Below are 25,488 nucleotides of genomic sequence, written 5' to 3'. Positions count from 1 at the left end.
GCTGACTGAAAGGCAACCAGCCAAAGACCACAAGGGCCAAGTTTGCACAAGACTTGTCTTTGCACAGACTTATTGCCTATGCAAATGGAGCATTGTGTGCAAGGTACACAATGAAGGGTCTCCAGATTAATGCAGACTCTTGTTATTCTGTTCCCTAGCATTCTTGTTGCTAGGTTCCCTAATAGCTTTGCCTTTAGGAAACTCGGGATTTGAGATCTGTTCTTCTCTCTCTCCATAAAAGTTGTCTATGGTGAGAGTTTTTTTTGTTTTTTTACTCATTTTTTTAAGGCTTGAGATCTGTTCAATGCAAAGGAGAGACAATTGCTTTAATCTGCCCTGAAGCAATTCAGCTAATTGATTGCTGGTGCTTGGTAATCCAGGCCAGTCCAGCATTCTTCCAGGGCTCAGTGGTTTACAACTTGCCTTTTGTAGCAAATCTGCCAAACCACCTGCATGCAACCAGGACAGAGTAGCCTAAGAGGCTAGAAGATTCTCTGGTATGTGAAAGCTACAATGCTCTGAGTCTTCGCCCCAGCTTCTTGCCCCAGGAGGTCACAGAAAGTCATGTCTGCTCTCTGCCATCATGGCTCCACTCCTCTAAAAAGCCTCTACCTGTGGGAGAGAGATTTGACTACATTGGTCAACAACTTCAGTGACTAATATTTCATTTCAATGTTATAATCTTTGCTCTTAATTTGGGCTTAAAAAATATAAAGCAAGTGTCTCATAGCTGATTTTGTATCCTGGCTAGGTTTGTTTGCTGGATAAATGTAAAGGTCTCTGCCAAGGACCCTTTGGATATTTATAAAATACATACATATAATACAAAATTATCAATTAAATAAAAAATTATCAATTTAAAACTTTTTAGTTCAAAGCAGTTGCTTTGGCAGGGCCAGACCAAATAATTTCATCAACTTTATATAATCTTCAGGCCTAACATTCTCCACTTTTGGCTTAAAGAAGCAAACTGAGCTATGTTATTGGGAGCTTTGTTTTGAATGGTCAACACAAAACTTGAGTGAATGAATAACTGGCTAGTCTGGTCTACCATTAAAGTGGTATAGCCACTTTAAAGCATTTTACATTATTATTAAAAACCATATAAATGTCACTTACCATGTTACTTATGAGTGGCTGGTTGCATAGGTAGAAAACATCTAAGAGGACTTCAGATTTAAAAGAAGTGATTAGGGAGATTGTTTCTCCTCCATACTCAAGAGTTGCCCTTAGGATTCTTAGAGAGTTTGAGTGTAATGTTGTAATGCCAACCTGTCTCTGAGAATCTAGACCTGCTATGATGAGTCCAAGTTGGATTGAATGAGCTACTCCAGAGAGTGTGTGAGTGTCAACATGCCCCATGTGAAGGGTAAAAAATCTGGAGTATTGATAGCTATTATTTATCTCATCATCCTGTTCTGCCATCCCACACCCCATTGCATTTTAGAGGCTGTGGTATGGCTTACATATACACCAACTGCTGATTCTATTGGTTGTATTATGAATCCAAAACATATGCAGATTATTGAAAGAACTGAATATGTTTGCCTTGGAGAAAAGAAAACTCCTTTTGGAGATACCCAGTATCCTGCAAAAATAAGGCATCACTTCCACTAGCATTGTCTATGGAGGCAGACAAAGCACAGGCAATAGAAGAGGGTTTTTTATATCATGAAACAACTTTACCCCATCTTGGGCCCCAGCTGTCTGCAATTTAGTATCAGGGGTCACAATCTGACACTGGAATCCACCCTCAGTGTACTAGAATAGAGGTTACTATTGATTACCAAGAAATTTGTGCAAGATTTAAAAAGATATCAGTAATGGTACAAGTGTTTTTTCCCCTGGAACAGTTGCCCTAAACTATGGCACTCTTCCAGGGTCAGGTTTCTAAGAACATCCTCTCCATCCCACTTAGTAGCAAAACAGACATCAGAGGAGGCATACATAGGAGAATCTACAGGAGATAATAAAGAGTTAGAGTTCTCCCTTTGGGAGCAAGGTAACTCAGATCAACCACAAGAGAGAGTTCCTATAGTTTCTAGTGAAACACAATAGCAATAGAGATAATACAAACAGATAGGTTTTATCATATCTTCTTGAAGTTTTGTTTTGTTTTGTTTTGAATGATTTGAAATGAACATGGTTCCTCCTCTCATCCTTCTTGAAGCTGGAAGCCAGAAGTGAAATGCCCAGATGAGAGAAAGTACAGGACAGTCAAAATAAAGTGAATTTAAGAGCGTTTATTGATAGCTAGTGGCTGAACCCCACCAGAACAGGGAAGTCAGTATCAAGCGATTTCAGAGACACATATTTATAGAAAAAACACAAAGGTTCCCTAATACATTTGTCATACTAAAGGAATTTCATCCTAGGCAAGAGGCAAAGGTTATCACACTAAGGGTGCCATTCTCAGACAGGAAATAAGACAGTATTTCTTTATATTTATCAAGTTGTCAAGATCTTAGGTTTTTTAGGGCAGCACATTTAGGGGTGTAAAAATACCATCTACATTAGGGTATGAAGAGCCAGTAACAAATTTCTAACTACAGAGTTTCGAGATTATGTTTCTCATGGTCAGGAGGGGTATCCTTCCGCTTCAGAAGCACTCAAGTGACAACAGGAAAACAGAAAAAAAAAAAAAAAAAGAAAGTGCTCTTCTTGCCAACTCTGCCCCACCCCTCATAAAAAGCAGGATTATCATCTCCACCAATGAGGAAAGAATCCTATCCCAATCAATAGTCTTTGGAAACAGGGTTATAAAAGGGACAGAACTGAAAATTATGAAAAGTCAAGATCACAGATCAGGAATGAGCAGCTAAAAACGAGAATCCGAACCAGAAAGGAAAGGTAATGTGACAGAAGGCATTTTCTTTTTAGTATTGGAGAGCACACCTTTGAAAATCTGGTGGGATAGTAAACAAAGGTTTTGGGGTCTTTTTTTAGCTGCTGGAGAGAAGAGGCAGTGGGAAAAGTTAGATATTAACTTTTTCAGAAGTCAGCTGCAGTTTCCAAAGCTTTGGACCAGGTACTTTTAAACTGATACTTGAAAAATCTCTTCTGGAGCAGTTAGGGAATAAAATTGCAATTTTTCAGTTCAAAGTTTTATTTACTTATAACATTGGCACTTATAAGGTAGAATTCCTACTTTCTGTTTTGCATGTATGAAAAGGAATTGTTAATCCTATCATTCTGGCATGCCTTAAGTGCATTTTCTATACAATAATGCATGGCCACATATATTTGAATTATGGAGACACAGAGCAGGAAATATGTCTTACAGTTTATGGAAAGAATGTAAAGGTATGGTTTCAGCTCAGGCAAGTGACTGAGAATGATGCACACTTTTTTTTTTTCTAGAAAAGGTAATTATTATTGAGGGAAAGAGTAAATAAACTGACTTGTAAGAGGACATTTTCATATTGCCAGGATAATTGTTGTTGTTGTTTTAAAAGATTTTTAGTAAAAAGCTCTCATTCTGAAGGTAGAAAAGAATCTGTACCTCTTCTGGTTTGAAATTATATTTATTTTAATTTTATTTTTAACTTACGGAATAAAACAAGCATTTCCATAATAGTACAATTTTTAAAAATTATTATACAAGAAACTACAAATCTACTATACATAACTTGCTATTCCTTTGAAACATACAACAAAATTATCATTTAAATTTTTTAGAAAAATAGGGGTGTCTGTGTGTGCATTATTGTTCTCTACATACTTCTATTTACCAGTTCTTTTTCTGGACACAGGAAGCTGGCTTGAAATTAATGTGAAAGAAAATTTCATCTGGTTAGCATCTATAGGCCCATCAGTTGGTATTATAAGTTTTGGGGGGCCAATAGCTTTATTTCTTGCAATTTCTTAGTATAGTGCCTCCTAGGTAGCAGATACTAAATCATAATTGGTGAATTCACTTGAATTCCATTACACAGGTCTCATTGAAGGCTAATTTATTTAGGCCAATCTCCCTCATTTTACAGATGACTTTAGCCAGGTGTGGTTAAATAATTTGCTCAAAGTCACATAGGCAGATTCATCACTCTTTCAACTACATTTTAATGAACAAAAAGCTCAAGTGCTGCATGGATATCCATGAAATATTTAAAACTCTATAGCTTTTCAGTGCATTGGGAGATCCTCTACAGAGTACTTGTGGAAAAATAAGTGAATGTGCTGGCAATGTTTAATAACAGCTTCCTCCAAAATAAAATTAACACCCAAATGCACTTTTAAACTAAATTTACATGATTAACATTTACTTTATAACTTTTTTTTTGAGGCAAATAGGAGTTGCCACTTGCCCAGTCATATAGCTAGTGTTGAAGTGTGGGCTGCATTTGAACTCAGATCCTTTGGACTCCAGGCCTGGTGCTGTATCCACTAAGCCATCCAGCTGCACCTAGTACTTTCTCAAGTATAGAAATCAAGAAGACATCAAGCCCTGATTTGTAGCTTGATTTCCAAAGTGTAAATGCTCACACTGAAAATTTAACAGGTCACATATTTAGCTCTAGTGCATCTCTGGATCACATGGACAAGAATCACAGAGAAGGCACAAGGAGAATGCAATCTGTTTCAGTTTCTGACTGTCTTTCACTGTGCCTTTCTTATTGTTTCCTTTCTTCCTAAATGGGGGAAAGAATAAGAGAAGGAGTTGTGCATTTCAAACTTGCCAAGATCATTTCATCAACTAGAGAAAAGGAGAAAAAGCCAGGGTTTAGCATTCAGTCTCTGATTCTATTTCGTTGAGGCAAGAATTTCATAGCTGGTCAATCCCATTGAGTCTTCCTTTAGGCTCATCCCATATTACTAGTTCGCCTTGTATCTTGTGCTTATCTCCTCTACAGATCCCCATTGTGCCTATTCCATCTGACTAGAATCTGTCTGGCTAATTAGTAACTTTACTTGACCTGGATTTCAGTTGCTGTGTCAGAAATCACAAACAGTCAGTGACTGTAGGCCATGGTTGCCTTGCTCCCAGAGAAAAACCTAATCACTTCCAACAGCCTGGAAAGAAGCCTGTCTCCAGGGTGAAATTCATGAAATAGACAAAGGGAGCAGGAGTGAGTTGTGAGTTTGCCCACTTTATCTCACCCTATTTCCAGCTTTTGAGGTAGCTTCCTGCTACATTCTGGAAAGCATAGTGGGAAGGTACCACTTTTTGTGTAGTTTGAGGATTCAGTTGCAGCTATAGCAGCCTTTCGGATACCTTAATCTCCCATAAACAAAATGCATTACAAATCTCCCTAGAAATTCTCTCTCTCTTCTTATTTGATACACATTATAACAGAGATGGTAAAAGAGACCTGAATCCCTGACTTTGGTTCTGCTGCTATCTTTTTTTTTTTTTTAATAGTTGATACTTTCATTTATTATTTTATTTTTCCCTAGTACATGTAAAATAATTTTTCACTTTTGCTTTTAAAATTCTGAATTCCAGATTCTCTTTCTCCTTTCCCCTCCCCTCACATTGAGAAGGCACATGTGAAGTCATACAAAACATTTCTATAAAAGTCATGTTTCTGCATCTATCTTAATAGAGTCTACCCATGGTATTGTTGAGACCCTAAAGGGAGACCTCAAAAGGCTGGGGTGTCAGACCAGCGTCTTGAGGTGTCTCAAAAGCATTTGTAGGTTTGAATCCATTTCCAAGTCAAGGCTAAGTTTATTGTAATTGTAATGCCATTGGAAGATGGCTAAATTCCAAAAAACGTTTAGCAAAAAATCAGGGGTAAGAAGATAATTTTATAGGAAAAGTTAAAGACCAGAGCTTCATGTTACTTATTTGCTAATTTTTTTGGCTTACAGGTAGATTTGAGGAATAGTCTATTCACTATTGTCTCAGGAACTTGGTTATTACTGACCAAGAGACTATGTATCTAGCAGTCAGTAATGTTGGTAAGACTATCCTAAGATCAGAAGACTTTAGAATCAGGGGACCTCATCACTGTTATTCCTAGAAAAGTTGTACCCCTTTCACCAATATAGTATAACTGAGCCTTCCTTCACCAATATAGATGACAGACCCTCCATACTTTCTCCTCATCTGGCATAAACAAACTTATATCTGTCTTTAGAGCTTAACTTTAAAAATTATTATTAGCAGTGACATTTTCCTTGAGTTGCTCTTCTCTCTCAGATTGTGAATCCTTGGAGGGCATAGGCCCATATACTAACTCAAATACCTGGAAGTATATTTAATATGGATATGGGTGATGGAACCCGATTATTTTCCAACAAGGAAGTGTGTAATTCCACTTTGAGGAAAAAATGAGTGGGCCACCCATGCCAGCCTTCTACTCTATAATGCCAATGGCTCCCTATTGACTACATTACCAAATATAAAGTCAACTGGTTGTCATTGAAGGCCCTCAGAAAGTGGTCCCTTTCTAATTTTAGGGTTTTTTACACTAACTTCCCTCATGCTACATTGGCTCCCCTATTGTTTTTTATTCATCTTTGCATGTTCTCACTTTGGGAGCTTACTCATTATCTCATGGGTCTGTAATCTCCATACCAACACCAGTTTCCTGGATTTCTTTTCAGGCTTACTTATTTCCCACATTCCATAGGAATCCTCCCTCCAACAATCCCCAGTCTTCCATCTGAGATTAGCTGTCCTTTGCATAGGATATATCTTTTATCTACAGAGTTGTTTGCATATTGCTTCCCTGAGTAGAATATGAGCTCCTTGTAGATAAGACTATTTTTGCTTTGTGTCTCAATGCTTGACAAATAGTAAGTGCATAATAAATAAATGCTTGCTGATTAATTGATTGATTTATTGATTTCTAACTGAAGTTAAAGATCTTAAATGATATCCTGGATGAGTAATTTAACTTTGTAGCATATCTGTAGGAAATAGAGTAAGGTATGTTTGCATTGCCAATCTCAAATTCTAAATTTCAGTTGAAAAATATATAGCCTAACATAAGATTACAGAGACTAAGGGGTATCATTATATTGTTTCCCTTCTCAGCAGGTATGGGAGAGACTGGAGGGAGGGAATTTGGAACTCAAAATAAAAAGATTACATAGATAATTAGCTCCACCAGGACTCAAAGCCAGGCCTTATCTTTCTTACTAAATCATACCACTAATTTATTTAATTCCTTTTAATTCTTTTTAGACCTTCATGTTTGACTGAAAACTGTCCAGTAGAAACTTCTCTAACAATGGCCCAAATAATAGTCCACCCCAAAATAGCTCTTGTCGATGAACCACTGCATATCCGAGTAACTGGCCTGCTCCCTAACCAGATGATAGTGATGCAGGCAAAACTGACAAGTGAAAAAGGAGTGCTCTTTCAATCCCACGTCTTCTATAAGGCTGATGAAGGTGGAGAGGTAGACCTGCAGCAGGCAGCTGCACTTGGAGGGGACTATGTGGGCATCCATCCTATGGGCCTCTTCTGGTCCTTGAAACCTATGAAGATACTATCTAGGCTATTCAAACAGGATGTGATGAACAGTCCCTACTTGGTCCAGCTGTCTGTATACAATGTAGAAGAAACTATAAATGACTTACCTAAATCTCCTGAAGCCACTGAGATGGTGGAGAGATGGTACTCAGCACCTGGAGTAACTCGAATCCAAATAAGAGAAGGTAGAATTCGAGGAGCGCTCTTCCTCCCACCAGGTGAGTTTGATCAATCACATTCTTATTCATTTTCAAGCTAATTCCTTTTCTCCTCTATGGCTTTATTTCCCTCTTCAAGCATTTAGCTTACAGCTGAGCAATACTATTCTCAGTCTCCTTAGGATTCAGCATGAAAATTTGTCTTTGGATCACACCCAGTTCTGAGCAATGTCACAAATATTAGGTTGATGTGAACTATTCTGGAGCTACAGTCAGGCCACAGTCACTTTCCTGTTCACATGCTCTTGGGTTATTCCATCACACTGACAAACTTTCCAGACTCTATTGGTCTCATCACCAAGGTAACCTAGAAATCTGGAAAAAGCTCATACTCACCCTGTGGAGCTATATCCTAACTCTTGGGGCTCAGTTTAGTTCTTGCCCCGCCATGTCTGAAATGGCAGTCCAGGTTGATGATGAAGAACTGGCTGGAAGTAGCATGCTGCTTCCCTTCATGTGAGATCCCTTTCTCTTCATCACTGTTTTAAAAATTTTTCTTTTCTTTTCTCCTCTAAAATGTTCTTTTCTCTAAAAGTTTATTTTCTTTTCTCCTCTCTTTCTCCTCCTCTTTCTCCTTTTCCTCCTCTTCCTCTTCCTTCTCCTTCTTTTACTTCTTTTCTGTGAGTTCAATTATCCTTTCTAAGCAGATGGTCCCTATAGACCCAGTCTTTATTTCCCCCCACTTCCAAATGTTCAATAGAATCAAATGCTTATTGAACATTCCAAACTGGATGCAATGCTCATTGAAGAGAAAAGTCAATAAGCCTGAAACAAAATTCATTGTTTTCCCTGTCCTTTGACCCCAGCCCCCAAACCCTACCTCCTTTCAGACTTTCTTATTATTGTGGACTTTTATTTACTTTCAATTTTGTTATGGTTCAATTGTGTCTGATTCTTCATGACCCCATTTGAGGTTTTCTTCCAGAGAAATGGAGTGGTTTGTCATGTCCTTCTTTACCTATAGGAAACTGAGGCACACAGGGTGAAGTGACTTACCCAGAAGTCACACAGCTACTAAATGTCTGAGATCAGATTTTGAGTCTTCCTGACTCCAGGCCCAGCACACTTTGCACTGTGGCACTACTTCTAGATACCAAATAATGTTTATTGTCTGATTGTCAGCCTGAGTCACCTAGATTTGTAATCTTGTTGTCATTCTAAATTCCTCATTATCAGCCAGCTCACATGTTTCATCAATTGCCAAATCTGGTTATTTTTCTACAGTCTCTCTCACATGAATTCCCTTCTTTCCACGGACATCTCTTTATTCGTAGTTCAGATCTTCGTCATTTTTCTCATGTTACATTGTGACAGTCTGAATTCAGTCGATTTTTATCGACTAATCTTAGTGATAGGAAGATCTGAATTTGAATTATTCCTCAGAGAGTCATGTATTAGTGTGTGATGGGCAATTTACTTTATCTCTCTGTCTGAAATTTGGAGCTGTAAAAACCACAGACGTACACTTCTAGAACCATACTTCTGTGGTTCCTTATGGCTCCAAATTTCTGATCTATGATATTTCATTCTGGTCTTCCTATCTCAAATGTCTTTCTTACACTAATCCATCTTCTACTTAAGGCCAAAAAGAATTGCCTGAAGTGCAGATTTGACTATATTACTTCCCTATTTATAAACAGCAATAACTTCCTATTAACTCCAGGGTCACATAGAAATTCCTCTGTTTGACACTAAAATCTCTTCCCAACTTGGCCATTTCCTACCTTTCTAGTTTTCAGAAACATTGCTCTCCTTCCTAAATTCTACATTGTAATTTTCTGAGCCTGTTTGTTGCTCCCCACACAAGATGTTCCACCTCCCACTTCCATTTCTTTGCATTAGCTATCCCTTATGCTTAGAACATACTTCTTCCTTATCTTTGCCTCTTGGAACTCCTACTTTCCTCCAAGTGCCATTTTCTACCTGAAACCTTTCATACACCCACAGCTAATGCTCTCCCATCTACAACTTTGTATTAATTTTGTATTTATTATATATGTATGTATTTATATATTCATATATGTACAGGCTGTCACTCACATTAGAATCTAAACTCCTTGTAGAGTCTGTTTTCAGAGAGCTAATAGTGCCTGATTCAGAATAGGAAATTAGTAAATGCTTGTTAATTGATTGCATCCATTTATATTGCTTCCAGTTTTATAGTAAGAGTTTTAACTAGAGTGAAGGCAGTGGGGCTTTGACCCAGGTTAGTAAAGTTAGAGAGTCCAAACAGCAACATCTTAGCAGCCTTGCCCCTTCCTTGCTGTAAAATTCCTTCTTTTTAATAGCTTCCAAGCCTAATGGTATCCCAGTGTTCTTCCCACATTTTGCCTCACCTGTAACTCCCACCTTTCACCTCCCAATCTCTGCTGTTCCTATACACACCTCCACTATACCTCTGTTCCTACATATCTGGCCAGTAGCTGTCAGTACAATTTCACAGAAATTTCTTAATATTTCAAAGCAATTCTACATTCAGAAGTCACAGCTTAGGTGATCATGTCCCTCTCTACTTGCCCTAGTCCTATAAATTCTTAGTTATGGCTTTGATTTTCATTCCATCTACCTGTCACCAACTAAAATTGGTGATAGGATGTGGTAAACTGGTGACCTGTGGGTAGCTTGAAACACTTCATTGAGTGAGAGACTGGCCTTCTTTGTCATAGAGGTTTCCAACCACTGAATTAAAAGGGGTTCATTAGGTGTTTATAGTCTATGCTCAGTACAGTGGACACCTCCATTAAGGAAGGAAATTGAGCCTTACCTGTGTCTCTTTCCTTTATATCTAATCATCCTGTCCTTTTGATCCTGCTTGCCATCACTTTACTTCTCACTTTCTTTACTGGCTTATTTGCCAATTCTTGCTATGGCCTCAGATCTTACCAAAACAAACAAATTTAACACAATTGAGATACAATCAGGACTTCTGCCTGATAGATATCAATTTAGGTTACAGTCTTTGGAAACTCATGACTAAAAACTGGGTTGGTTCATGTACTTCTAGTTGAAATCAATAGAGTTATCCTCTTTTTTTTTCATTCTCTAGCTCCTTCATATTCTGAGCTAGGCAGTTATGTGTGGCAAGCTTTGCCGTAATCTCAAAGAACCTTTTTGGCCCACCCAGGATTCTGGTTATTTCATTCCATTATGGGCTAAGAATGAAGCCTAGTAGCAAGACTTAGTAGCTGGAGTGCTGGATTGGAGTTAGGGTAGGTCTGAATTCAAATCCTGCTTATGAAATTCAGGAACTCAGTGGCTCTGGGAAGTCTCTGGACATCTGTGAATCTCAGGCAGCTAAGACATATATAAATTGTAGAAAAATTGTGTTTACTTTGATAGGGAGTTCTCCCACTTGTCCATCAGCTTCAGCAGCTCTCCTCCAGAACCAGGAGTATGCAGTCAATCAGTCAGCCAAGCTTTCATTAAGTACCCACTATGTCCAGATCCTGTACTAAGGGTTGTTCTGTCCTGCTTTCTAGAGCCTCCAAGTTAGGGTGACAAAACACTGTGCTTTCCAGAGCCCCCATGCCGGGGTGAAAAAGCATACTTAAAGGAGTAGTGAAGAAAGCAGGAGACCCACAAGGATGGTGGAAATATGGAATCTATTTATTTCAAAATCTCTCCCTTATATGTCCTAATAATATGTGCTAAATATATTCTGTGCATGTGGGACTATGTGAACAACTTGCTATTATATGTAGTTTGCCACCTGCTATCACTCTGCTTCAATCACAACACAGGTTGTCATCTCCCCCTGACTTCTCGGGAAGGCCTAGAGTCCTTAGGGGAGATGGGGAGCTGATCCAGACATTGTCAGGAGGTTCCTTCTAGGCTGAAGGTCTTATACTTCACCCAGAATTCCTCCACTGTCTGTGGCCTTCTACAAAGGGTAGGGATACAAAGAAAGGAAAAACAAAACAAAATAATTTCTTTCTTCAGACAGTTTACTTCCTAATGAGAGAGGCTACATGTAAATGAAGATGTATAAATATGATGTAGAGAAAATAAACTTGGGATAAACTCAGGGGATAGGCAGTAAGATTAAGAAATCGAGGTTTATGGCAAATGAGAGGAAAATGGGAAATTCTCTTTGTGATGTTATGTATTAGTGCCCAAATTCTGAATATATTGTTCTTTCTTCCTTCTTGACACTTTCTTTCCCTCTTATTTTTTAATGGCTTCTTTTTTTATTTTTTTCCTCACCACAAAATTCTTTTAAAATTTTCCTCAGGAGAAGGCCCTTTCCCTGGAGTAATTGATTTATTTGGTGGCGTTGGGGGACTGATTGAATTTCGAGCAAGTCTCCTGGCCAGCCATGGCTTTGCTACATTGGCCTTAGCTTACTTTAACTATGAAGACCTGCCTGAACTACCACCTGTTTTGGATATTGAATACTTTGAAGAAGCTGCCGATTTCCTCCTTAGCCATCCCAAGGTACTTTGAGCTCACAATTTAATTTCTTTTTATTTTTTATTTTTTTATTTTTTATTTAATAGCCTTTTATTTACAGGTTATATGTATGGGTAACTTTACGGCATTAACAATTGCCAAACCTCTTGCTCCAATTTTTCACCTCTTACCCCCCACCCCCTCCCCCAGATGGCAGGATGACCAGTAGATGTTAAATATATTAAAAATATAAATTAGATACACAATAAGTATACATGACCAAACTGTTATTTTGCTGTACAAAAAGAATCAGACTCTGAAATATTGTACAATTAGCTTGTGAAGGAAATCAAAAATGCAGGTGGGCAAAAATATAGGGATTGGGAATTCAATGTAATGTTTTTTAGTCATCTCCTAGAGTTCTTTCTCTGGGCATAGCTGGTTCAGTTCATTACTGCTCCATTGGAAATGATTTGGTTGATCTCATTGCTGAGGATGGCCAGGTCCATCAGAACTGGTCATCAACCAGTTCTGATGGATCAGGCCATCCTCAGCAACAAGATCAACCAAATCATTTCTAATGGAGCAGTATAGCTGAACCATATACAGAAAGAACTCTGAGATGACTAAAACTCATTAATTAATTATATCTATGCACCTGCATTTTAGATTCTTCAGTGAAAGTCAAGTCTGATCTTACAAAAATATTTTGTCATGTATACATTGTATCTAAGTTATATTTAATATATTTATCTACTGTCAATCCATAGGAGGGTGAAAAGTGAAAAAACAGGAGGTTGTAAGTACCCATATATCCTGTAATAAAAACTATTAAATAAAAAAAAAAAAAAAGAACTGGTCATCATATAGTATTGTTGTTGAAGTATATAATGATCTCCTGGTCCTGCTCGTTTCACTCAGCATCAGTTCGTGTAAGTCTCTCCAGGCCTTTCTGAAATCATCCTGTTGGTCATTTCTTACAGAACAGTAATATTCCATAATATTCATATACCACAATTTATTCAGCCATTCTCCAACTGATGGACATCCATTCAGTTTCCAGTTTCTAGCCACTACAAAAAGGGCTGCCACAAACATTCGTGCACATACAGGTCCCTTTCCCTTCTTTATAATCTCTTTGGGATATAATCCCAGTAGTAACACTGCTGGATCAAAGTATGCACAGTTTGATAACTTTTTGAGCATAGTTCCAAACTGCTCTCCAGAATGGTTGGATTCGTTCACAACTCCACCAACAATGTATCAGTGTCCTAGTTTTCCTGCATCCCCTCCAACAATCATCATTATTTTTTCCTGTCATCTTAGCCGATATGACAGGTCATAATTTAATTTCAACCATTGTCTCTAACTTCTCAAGCAATCTCTGATTCCAAATGACTAACTGCAGTCTTGTCTTGTGTATTCTTTTCATTGGCATGGTTTGATTCTCCAGGTCTGTGATTCCTACTCTATAGGAAGAAAGACAGATCCTCAATCAGTTATTTACTTCTTTCTCTTTCTGCTCTACTCTCCTAGGTTTCTTTTTTCCAAACTTCTTAAAGGACACTTTTATCTAATGTCTATTTCAGTCTACTTCAGTGTATGTGTTGATGCTATTTGTTTTATTTTTAATAGCTTTTGATTTTTCCAAATACATACATATTTTAACACTGACCTTTGCAAAACTTTGTGCTCCAAATTTTTCTCCCTTCCTGTCACCCTCCCCCCCATATCGAGCAATCCAATAGAAGTGTAATGTGTAATTCTTCTAAAAATATTTGCATTAAAGTTGAAGTAGATGACCTCAGAAATCCTGTACAACCATGAGAGTTCATTTCTCTAAGAAAATACAATACTTAATTTGCAAACTAAAAAGTCACTTGTACAAAAGATATAAATAATATGCCCTGAGAAATTCAAGGAGAGAGGATTTCCAGATAAGGGCTGAAGCAAGGAAGGTCACTGGAAAGTAGCATGGAAGAGGAAGTCAAGGATTTCAGCTGGTAGGGATTAAGAATTGAGGCCAGGGAAACATTTTAGGGAATGCTGGCATTTTAAGAAAAGGATATAGACAAAGAAATGGAAGTGGGGGAGATAGTAGGGAACAAGAGATGGTGAGTATTATTGTATGACATGGAACATGAATGAAGAGTAATACACAGTGAGTAATGACACTGGAAAGAGTGTAGCAAGGCTATGGGGAGGTGTTACTTATTTGGTTGGTAATGGGGAGTTGTATCACTGCCAAATGTAGGATCTGGAGGAAGGAAACAAGGGAAGGCAGTAAGTGGAAGGGAGGAGAACGAACACTCCAGGCATGGAGGACATGGTTATTGGAAGAGATGGAAAGGAAGTAATAACAAAGGAAAATGAAAAGTTGCTTTCAGACTGCTAGAAAGAGAAGCAGGAGATACTAGTGCCATGAAAAACTAGAGTGTAATGCCAAAGAAACTGAGCAAGACAGAGATTAGAGACCAATTCAATAGTTTATTAAATGGAGAGAGATACTGGGACCAATGGATCCATGATTGGTCCCAGGGCTGACCCACATTATCATTTCAAAGAGTCCAGCCCCCAAATACTCAGAGGGCAAGTCTTTTATGGGATAACAAGAACAACAACACAATGGGGGAGGTACCTGGGTGGGGATAACCTAATGGTGGGGGAGGCCCCTAGGATGACACAATGAAGGGAGGTTACTGATATTCTAATGACATCTAAAATGGATAAACCTTTATCCTGTCAAACCTTAAGAAGAAACTTCTATAACTTAAAGATATAACACCTTTATCTCATCAACCATTTAAGAGGGAATGATTATAGCCTGGGGTTTTGGGACAGAGCAACTGAGGTAGACCTTTACCTCATCAAACATTAAGAGGGAAAGGTTATAACCTGAGGCAGAATAATTAAATAGGACAACTGGAGAAATTGGGTCATGACATTAAAAGAAACTGTGTCATGACATTAAAAGGGAACTTTGGTACAACAGAAGATGATCAGTAATATCAGACAAATCAGGGATGAGGATTAAGAAAAGACCTTTGAAGATATGAACAGACAATTTTCAAATGAAGAAATTAAAACTATTTCTAATCATATGAGAAGGTGCTCTAAATCACTATTGATCAGAGAAATACAAATTAAGACAACTCTGAGATACCACTACACACCTGTCAGATTGGCTAGAATGACAGGAAAAAATAATGATGAATGTTGGAGAGGATGTGAGAAAAATGGGACAGTGATACATTGTTGGTGGAGTTGTGAATGAATCCAGACATTCTGGAGAGCAATTTGGAACTATGCTCAAGGAGCTATCAAACTGTGCATACCCTTTGATCTAGCAGTGTTTCTACTGGGCTTAATATCTCAGAGAGATCTTAAAAGAGGGAAAGGGACCTATATGTACAAAAATGTTTGTGACAACCCTTTTTGTATTAGCAAGAAACTGGAAACTGAATGGATGCCCATCAATTGGAGAATTGTTGGGTAAATTGTGGTATATGAATATTATGGAATATTATAGTTCTGTAAGAAACGACCAGCAGGATGAATACAGAGAGGCCTGGAGAGACTTATATGAACTGATACTGAGTGAAATGAGTAGAACCAGATAGATCATTGTACACAGAAACATCAATATTACACGATGATCAATTCTGATGAACGTGACTCTTTCTAGTAATAAGATGATTGATGCCAGTTCCAATAATCTTGTGATGAAGAGAGCCATCTACATCCAGAGAGGGGATTGTAGAAACTGTAGATCACAACATAACATTCTCACTCTTTTTGTGGTTGTTCGCTTGCATTTTATTTTCTTATTCATTTATTTTCTTTTTTTAATCTAATTTTTCTTGTGCAGAAAGAGAATTGTATAAACATGTTTATCCATATTGGATGTAGCATATTTTAACATGTTTAACATATATTGGATTGGAAGGAGGGGAAGGAGGAAAAAATGTGAAACACAAGGCTATGTAAGGGTCACTGTCAAATTATCCATGTATATGTTTTGAAAATAAAAAGCTTTAAAAAGAGGGAGAGGAGAGGAGAGGAGAGGAGAGGAGAGGAGAGGAGAGGAGAGGAGAGGGAGAGAGGGAGAGAGGGAGAGAGGGAGAGAGGGAGAGAGGGAGAGAGGGAGAGAAGACCTTTGACAATTGATAGGGCATGAGTGATTTTGGAGGGAGCCTTTTTAGTCAAATGGAGAAGTCAGAAGTCAGATTACAAAGAATTTGGTTGGTTGTTAGCCTTCATTCTCGAAGAGCACCAAAATGACATTACTATCAAGTTGGTGTGTTGGACTGTGACTGATCAGACCAATACAAGTTTTGGAATGCTCTGCCACAAGTTAAATGCAAATAGTCTCTATGAACATTTGGGAAATTCTTTTAATTTTGTACATATCATGTTTCTTCTGAGCTAATTCAATTCTGCTTTGCTCATAGAGCATAACATCTCTGATGAAGGCATGCCATACTGGGTGGTCCTGTTTCAGTGTCTCCCATGTCACATAATAAGTTCCAAAGGTGGTTTTTTGTTTTTTGTTTTGCTGAGGCAATTGGGGTTAATTGACTTGCTCAGGCTCATATAGCTGGGAAGTGTTAAGTGTTTGAGACCAGATTTGAACTCAGGTCCTCCTGATAAGGGTGAACTCTGAAACTGTCCTCCTTGACTTTTGGGGTGAGCTCTGAAACTCTCCTCTGACAAAGACCCACCCTTCAGGGCAGTTAAGTGGTTTCATTAAGATTAGCCCAAGACCACTCTTTACTTTGTAGAGATCTGGACTTGATATAAATTAAATAGTCTCATTTAACTGGAAATTAGGCCTGGGGGCAGTGACAACATTTAAGGAATCTCATTCAATAGAAACCCCAATCTCAGATTTCTTATAAAAGGACAATTTTAAATTCATGTCTTTGCAGAAGTCTGAAGTAGAAATTATGCTTTGTTAAGGAACTTCTCCTCTTGACACAGTGGCCTTAACACAGCTGACTCCTTCCTGCCTGAAAAGACTCTCTTCTCAGTGATAACCTCTTGTTATTTCTCTGCCAGGACCTCTTGCTACTCAAAAGACTGTCTTCCTAGCAAAGCTGGCTTCTTAGCCAACAATAAACTTCCCTTTTGCCAGTCAGACTTTTCAGGTTCGTGCCACCTAGCTGCCCCAGTTCCAAAGCACTTAAGATAAACCTTGAGGATGGTTTGGGGACATTGGTTTCCAATAATAGCTTCTTCTGGTTTTCCCCTTCTTCCCATTCCCCTGCTAGTGTCTTCCCTTTGAGTTTGCCTTCCACTTACTCTGCCGTGTCTAGTATGTCTGTAGGTATTTATGTTGTTTTCTCCATTAGAATATGAATTCCTGGAAAGGAGGGATCATATTTTTGGCCATCTTTGATTCTTTAATGCCTAGCACAATAAATACTAATGATGAGGTGCGAGAGTTGAGGGTAAGAGATCCACTCTGGTCAAGGTTGCAGGTACCTTGGGAAAAAATTTACGAACCGTTAGTCTGTCGCAAAAAAACGGGTATTTATTTCTATTTATTTTCACTAAGAAGACACCTTTCTTAGTGGGCAAAGAATCCTGGCAGGATTGTTTTGTGAAATGTCTGGGAATACATCATTAGATATATTGGGGCTGCTTTGATCTTTGGCCCCAGACTAATTTTCAATTCAATTCAATTCTAAATTGAATAAGATTACTTATCTTGGGAATTTCCTTTATGGACATGAGGGTGTGCCCCTCCTAGGGGAGAGTTTGAGACCCTGAATCACCTTTCCCCTATAGATTAAAGGGGACACAGTTCACATTTGGGCCTCTCCAACCCTTTTCCCCAAAAGATCTCAGTTTATATCACTAATAAGTGCTTGTTGACTGACTGAATAGTATCACCCTTCTGCTATCTTGCCCAATATATCTTCTATTTCAACCCTATTTTTAAGTCTTTTTTCACATTGCTCCTGATTTTACTGTTTTTTTTTTTTAGCAATTGTTCCATTTGGCTCTCTCCTGTCTTTATACCCATTACTCATGGTGTTCCACCTCCATGATAGACTTCCCTGTAGCCCATATATATTTATAGCATACAAACTGAGCAGAGCCATCTCTGCTGGTAGGAAATTCTATCTAATTTTCCTCATTTATAGTCTTTTTATTTCTCTTCAAATCTCCAAGTATGATTCTGGCTCCTCTATTCACCTTTAATCATATTAACTCCTATTTCATTAAGAAGGTCAAAGCTATCTGGGATGAGTTCCCTTAACTTGTCTGCATATTCAGAACTTCTCCATATCTCTTAATTTTTCCTCTAGTCTTCCTATCTCAGAAACCTTCTCTTCCAGCATAAACTTAATTCCTTTACCTGTGTCTTTAATTCCATCCTTACTTTATCTCTTCCTCTTGCTCCACCTGTGCCTTTAATGCTCCCCTTTAATCCCACTTCCCCCTCCTCCCCCCAATTCTCTTTCTTCCTCTCCCTCTCCATTTCCCTCTCTCACTCTCCACACATTTCCCTCACACACACTCCAATCTGGTTTTTTCCCTGTCTCTATGTTTTTCTCTCACATCCCCCCCCCCCCCCACTGCCTTTACCCCTCCCTCACTGCCTCCACCACACACCCACTTTTCCCTTCCCTCCTTCATTGTCCCTAATCATCTTGTTTCACTGATTTCTTTCCCAATTGCCTGTAAAGATATCCATTAATCTTTCAGCACTTAAAAAATCTTTTTTTATTCATCAAACTGCTATCTGATCTCTCTTCTCCCTTTAACCATCAAGTTAATTATAATTAATACCTCCATCTCATCCCCACACTTGCTTTATCCTGACACTGCTTTACATAAATTGCTCTTTAAAAGGTTAACTGAGGACCTTGTTAGTCTTTGGAAAATATCTGACTCTACTAACCATTCCCTTCTCCAGAGCTTATCTCCTTCCTTAGCCTTACAAATTGCATATCCTCCTAGTTCTTTTCCTGCCTACAGAATTACTCCTTTACTGACTTCTCATACTTTCCTGAACTCTTGAATGTGCATATTCCCTAAAAGTCTGTTCATGACCAGTTCTCTCTACACTCTCTCCTTTGGTGAAGTCTTCCTCCCAAGACTTTAATGATCACGATATGCACATAACTTCCAAACTTTCAGCCCTTACTTCTTTTCTCTTTTCTCCTAATTTTCAGATCTCTCACTTCCTATGTGATATCTCATGGATGTCCAACCAGTATCGCAAAATCAACTTTTTAGCCTCCACCAAAACTTGTCCTCTGACTTCACCTTTTCTGTCCTCATCATTACTGTTTATCTAGTCTCCTGTGTTGGAAATTTTGCTACTACTTTAGACTTTGCTGCAATTCCCACATGCAATCATTGGTCATATTTTATAGATTCCGATCAGCAATGTTCTGGAGCTGATTTGTACCAGCTTACAAGAGAGAATTGTTCAGTGTGAGCAATGTTATGAATTGGGACTTGATTTACTACTCTGTTGATTGTCTAGTCTTAAGAAAACCATAGAGAAGATGTTAATAATGTACATTACATTTAAAAATGCATTGTGGGGACATCTAAAGACTCTATCCAAACCATCTGAATTATCCAAAGAGCTGGTTGTTAAATATATATCACCATACCTGTGTGGTTCAGAAATGGTGAGGGGTCACCATTTAATAAAAAAAAAACTGGAGAGATCTCTAGAAGCAAAGCAAAGTTTATTATACTTCTCCCCAGAATCGAGGTCCCACTGGTCAAGCAGACAATCGAAGGGAGGAAGCACCATCGGGGGCAGGGTCAACACTTTTAATGCCTAATGCAAATACCTCCTCCCACCACTGACCCTCATCCTCATTGGCTGAGGATCTTACATTCTAAATTTGGGAACTACCCAAGAAATTGAACTTGACCAATAAATACATAGTTATCCATAATTGACTGAAATGGGGAGAAAATGATGTCATGGCAAAGAGATCTAAGTTTCAATTGATCAAGGATGGAAAGAAGCAGCTACACCCAAAGAAAGAACACTAGGAAATGAATATAAACTGCTTGCAGTTTTGTTTTTCTTCCCGGGTTATTTATACTTTCTGAATCCAATTCTCCCTGTGCAACAAGAAAACTGTTCAGTTCTGCACACATATATTCTATCTAGGATATACTGTAACCTATTTAACATGTATAGGACTGCTTGCCTTCTGGGGGAGGGGAAAAATCGGAACAGAAGTGAGTGCAAGGGATAATGTTGTAAAAAATTACCCTGGCATGGGTAATAAAAAGTTATTAAAAAAAAAAAAAGAAAAGAAAATGATGTCATGGGAGGATAGCAGGAAGGGGATTTACTATGCCCTTGACTCAATGCTCAAAAGTCCTTCAGGCCTACTCAAACTCTGAAGTAGATGAAGCCTCACTTGATTTTCACAACTGTCTTGAAAAATCTCACCTCATCTCGTTCATATACTATCTTCAAAATAATCTTTTAAATTTATCTCCTTTTGTATAACTCTGTTGCTGCTACCCTTGTATAGTCTTTTATTATTGCTGTAGCTGTACAATATCTTCCTAAATTATCTTCTCAGATTCCATTTTCCCTCAGCTTCAATCCATTCTTCCTGCTGCTACAAGATTAATTTTCACTATGTATAGATCTCACCATGTGACTCCCCTTCTCCCACTTTTTCAATATTTTTCTTTTGTCCATCAAATAAAGCTCAGACATATCCTGGTCCTGAGTTCACAATCTGGTATTCCTTATTTTTCCAACCTTTTATTGTGTTATTTCTTTCTACAAATTCTTTATTCTAGCTCAGCTAGGCTATTCTTTACTCTTCATATATATCTTTTATTGTTTTCACTTAGTGCCCTTCCCCAGTTCCATTTCTCCATCTATTGGAACCCTAATCATCTATTAAATTTCCAAGTAAAATGCAGACTCTTCACGAAGCCTTCCTTCCCCTGGTCAGTAACACTTCTTTCTTCATTTAAAACTCCCCCAGGATTTAGTCTGCAACTGTCTCTCATTACAGGAGCCAGACCTACAATGTTGGGTCTCTGACTAGAACTTCACTAGAACTGACTAGAAGTAGGATTTCAGAGAAGTCCAACCATTTCATTTTACTTAAAAAAAAATTTTTTTTTAATTTACTAAGCATATGCATGGGTAATTTTTCCAACATTGACCCTTGCAAAACCTTTTGTTCCAAATTTTCCCCTCCTTCCCCCTACTCCCTCCCATAGCTGGCAGGTAGTCCAATACATGTTAAATTTCTTGAACTAAATGTTAAATCCAAAGTATGTATACATATTTATACAATTATCTTACTGCACAAGAAAAATCAGATCAAGATGGAAGGAAAAGAAAAACTGAGAAAGAAAACAAAATGCAAGCAAATAACACAGAGAGAATGCTATGTTGTGATGTACACTCTGTTCCCACGGTTCTCTCTCTGGGTGTAAATTACTCTCTTCATCACTGAACAAGTGGAACTGATTTGAATGCCCTCATTGTTGAAGAAAGTCACATCTGTCAGAATTGATCATTATATAGTCTTGTTGTTGCCATGTATAATGATCTCTAGGTTCTGCGCATTTCACTCAGCATCAGTTCATGTAGGTTTCTCCAGGCCTCTCTGAAATAATCCTGCTGGTCATTTCTTACAGAACAATAGTATTCCATAGCATTCATACACCATAACTTATTCAGCTATTTTCCAACTGATGGGCATCCATTCATTTTCCAATTTCTGGCCGCTACAAACAGGGCTGCCACAAACATTCTTGCACATACAGGTCCCTTTCCCTTCTTTAAAATCTCTTTGGGATATAAGCCCAGTAGTAGCACTGCTGGATCAAAGGATATGCACAGTTTGATAGCTCCTTGAGCACAGTTCCAAATTGCTCTCTGGAATGGGGGGATGTATTCACAATTCCACCAACAATGTATCAGTATCCCAGTTTTCCCACATCTCCTCCAACATTCAGCATTATCTTTTCCTATCATCTTAGTCAATTTGAGGGGTATGTAGTGGTATCTCAGAGCTATTTTAATTTGCATTTCTCTGATCAATAATTATTTGGAGCACCTTTTCATGTGACTACAAATAGTTTCAGTTTCTTCATCTGAAAATTGTCTATTCATATCCTTTGACCATTTATCAATTGAAGAATGGCTTAAATTATTATAAATTTGAGTCAATTCTCTATATATTTTAGAAATAAGGCCTTTTTCAGATCCTTTGGATATAAAAATGTTTTCCCAGTTTATTGCTTCCCTTCTTATCTTGTCTGCATTCATTTTGTTTGTACAAAAACTTTTTAACTTAATATAATCAAAAGTATTTTGTGATCAATAATGAGCTCTAGTTCTTCTTTGGTCACACATTCCTTCCTCCTCCACAAATCTGAGAGGTAAACTATCCTGTGTTCTTCTAATTTGTTTATAATATCATTCTTTATGTCTAGATCATGAACCTATTTTAACCTGATTTTGGTATACTGTGTTAGGGGTGGGTCTATGCCTACTTTCTGCCATACTAGTTTCCAGTTTTCCCAGCAGTTTTTGTCAAATAGTGAATTCTTGTCCCAAAAGCTGGGGTCTTTGGGTTTGTCAAATACTAGACTGCTATAGTCATTGACTATTTTGTTCTGTGAAACTAACCTATTCCACTGATCAACTTCTCTATTTCTTAGCCAGTATCAAATAGTTTTGATGATCGCTGTTTTATAATAATATAATTTTAGATCTGGCATAGCTAGGCCACCTTCATTTGATTTTCTCTTCATTAATTCCTTTGAAATTCTTGACCTTTTGTTCTTCAAAATGAATTTTGTTGTTATTTTTTTCTAGGTCAGTAAATTAGTTTATTGGGAGTTTGATTGGCATAGCACTAAATAAATAGATTAATTTAGGGAGTATTGTCATCTTTATTATATTCACTTGACCTATCCAAGAACCCTTGATATTTTTCCAATTGTTTAGATCTGACTTTATTTGTGTGGAAAGTGTTTTGTAGTTTTGCTCATATAGTTCCAGTTCCTGACTTTCCCATGGCAGATAGATTCCCAAATATTTTATACTATCAACAGTTATTTTAAGTGGAATTTTTCTTTGTGTCTCTTGCTGTTGGATTTTGTTAGTGATGTATAAAAATGCTAATTTATATGGATTTATTTTGTATCCTGCAACTTTTCTAAAGTTGTGGATAATTTCCAATAGTTTTTTTCTCTATGGCATTTCATTTTACAAATGAGAAAAATCTCAAAGAGTTTCAGTTTACACTGAAAAGGCAAAACCTGAAGAAGAAAACATATCTCTCCTTATTTCAAATTTCCACTGCAGATGTGTACTCTTTTTCTGCTGGATTACAGGCTCTGAAGGGGAGGGTTATCTAAATCATCAATCACCTCCAAATGCTCTACACAGTCTAATGGGTATTTAATAAAAGTATATTTACTTGAATTCCATTTAATTTAAACCAGTTTTATGAAATATACTTAATAAAGTACTATATCAATAGAAGTTATTATTATTTCAGTCCATTAGACTGGAATGCTAAAGGAAACTAATGAAATCATTTTGGCTGTTTTTATGTATTTCAGGTCCTTGGTCCAAAGATCGGGATAATTTCGGTATGCATGGGGGCCCAGATTGGATTGGCAATGGCAATATTCTTGAAGCAGGTGGCAGCCACAGTCTGCATCAATGGTTTCTTTTTTGCAACTGGAAGGAATATCAAGTATAAAAATGAGAACATTCACTCAATTAATTCATTTCCAGAAAGGATAAGAATAAATGATTTGGGGCTATTAGAGGTATATCATATATTAGGAAACCCTCAAGAAGAGGTAAATAAGCATGCTTTTTTGCCAGTAGAAAGGTCCCAGGGTCATATCCTATTCATTGTTGGAGAGAAGGATAAAAACATAAATAGCAAATCTTATGCTGAGCAAGCAATGGAGAGGCTCAAGAAACATGGGAAAAGCAATGGCACCCTACTCTCCTATCCAGGAGCTGGGCACTTGATAGAGCCTCCCTACTCCCCCTTGTGTTTGGCCTCATGGAACCCCTTTTTCATGAGACCTATTTTGTGGGGTGGTGAGACCATCCCTCATGCTGAAGCCCAGGAACATTCCTGGAAAGAGAGTTTAAAGTTCCTCAGATGTCACCTTAGCCCAGCCAGCATCAGCAAATTATGAGATCTTTCCCAGATTCTGACACATTACTGGGCACAACAGTCCCTTAATAATATTTGTTGAATTAAATTTGAAATAAAAATCAGGGGATGTAGATTTGACTGGATCAATAAAAGAAAGAGCTTTTTAAAAATTAATTGCAGCTATCCAAAAGGGGAATGGTCTGCCTCAGGAGACAGAGAGTTATCAATGGAAGTCAGCCATGGAGAATCAACAAATGACAATTTGACAAGATGCTGAGAAGATCTAGCAGGTAGAGAGTTAGAACTGAAGTCAGGAACATCTGAAAGAAATCTGGTCCCAGACATTTAATACCTCTATGACTCTGGGCAAGTAATTTCACAGCTATGTGCTTCAGTTTCCTTATCTATAAAATGGGGATCATAATAATATCTACCTAAATTCCTTTCCTTCTCTTCCCACACTCCATTCTTATGAGGATAAAGGGAGAGGATATTTTCAAAACAGTCTGCAAATCCTAAAGTGCTTTATAAATGCTAGCTATTATTTTTTATTCTTTTCTTCTATTATATATTTTAAGTACAGGATTGATTCAAATCTTGTCTGGCAGTTCATATTTCTCTTATCTTTTTAACATCTCAAGATTCATGACTTTCATTCTTGATGGGAGTCCATAAGGGATAAAGGAAAGAGGTGATTTTTGAAAGTTCAAGTTAATTTATATTTTATACCAATATCACATAGCAATCCAAAGGGATTATTTTTTGCTTTTCTAAGACTCTTGCAAAGAACAATTAAGTATGTTTATCTGTCAATACCTGATCAAATAAAAAAGAATTGAGGATATATTTTCTCCCATTTGACTACCTTTCTTATCTAAGTATAGAACATATTGATTTAAGGATAATTATTGATTTGAAGGCATAGTTAAGTTGATTTGGGAAACATTGAATTGACTTACTGTCAAGATTTCAATAAAGTTACATTGGGGGAAAAAAAAACTTCACCACTTAATGTGACTCATATCCTTTGATTACTACCAAAGTTTTTCCCATAGCACAGTTTTGCCACTGCACAATTTAAGGAAGACTCACCACTTTTTAAAAAGTAAGATTTCATGGGGCCAGTGTACTCAATGGACAGTCAATAAACATTAAAATCTGTTCCTAGCCTCAAAGTCTTTCCCAATTACCACACAAAAGAGTCTCTCAGGTAAATATGGAGTTTCCAAATTTGGATTTATTGAATAAGATCCCCAGAATTGTAAAGTGGAAAGAACACCAGAATTTTAATCAGAGGATGGGTTTATAA

At 37.6% G+C, this 25,488-nt stretch overlaps 1 protein-coding gene across 1 annotated transcript; it reads left to right on the top strand.

Moving 5' to 3' along the window:
- The first annotated feature begins 2,744 nt into the window (after nt 1-2,744).
- Nucleotides 2,745-25,023, top strand: LOC100924464 (bile acid-CoA:amino acid N-acyltransferase). Its single transcript, XM_003762178.3, has 4 exons — nt 2,745-2,850; nt 7,133-7,641; nt 11,873-12,075; nt 23,623-25,023. Exons 2-4 carry the CDS (start codon nt 7,179-7,181, stop codon nt 24,217-24,219), a joined length of 1,263 nt encoding a protein of 420 aa, XP_003762226.1. The 5' UTR covers nt 2,745-2,850; nt 7,133-7,178; the 3' UTR covers nt 24,220-25,023.
- The last annotated feature ends 465 nt before the right edge of the window (nt 25,024-25,488 follow it).

Source organism: Sarcophilus harrisii, chromosome 1, assembly GCF_902635505.1.
Source record: "Sarcophilus harrisii chromosome 1, mSarHar1.11, whole genome shotgun sequence".
NCBI lineage: Eukaryota > Metazoa > Chordata > Mammalia > Dasyuromorphia > Dasyuridae > Sarcophilus > Sarcophilus harrisii.
Note: the sequence above shows the minus strand (reverse complement) of the source record. Positions and strands in the feature narration are given on the sequence as shown.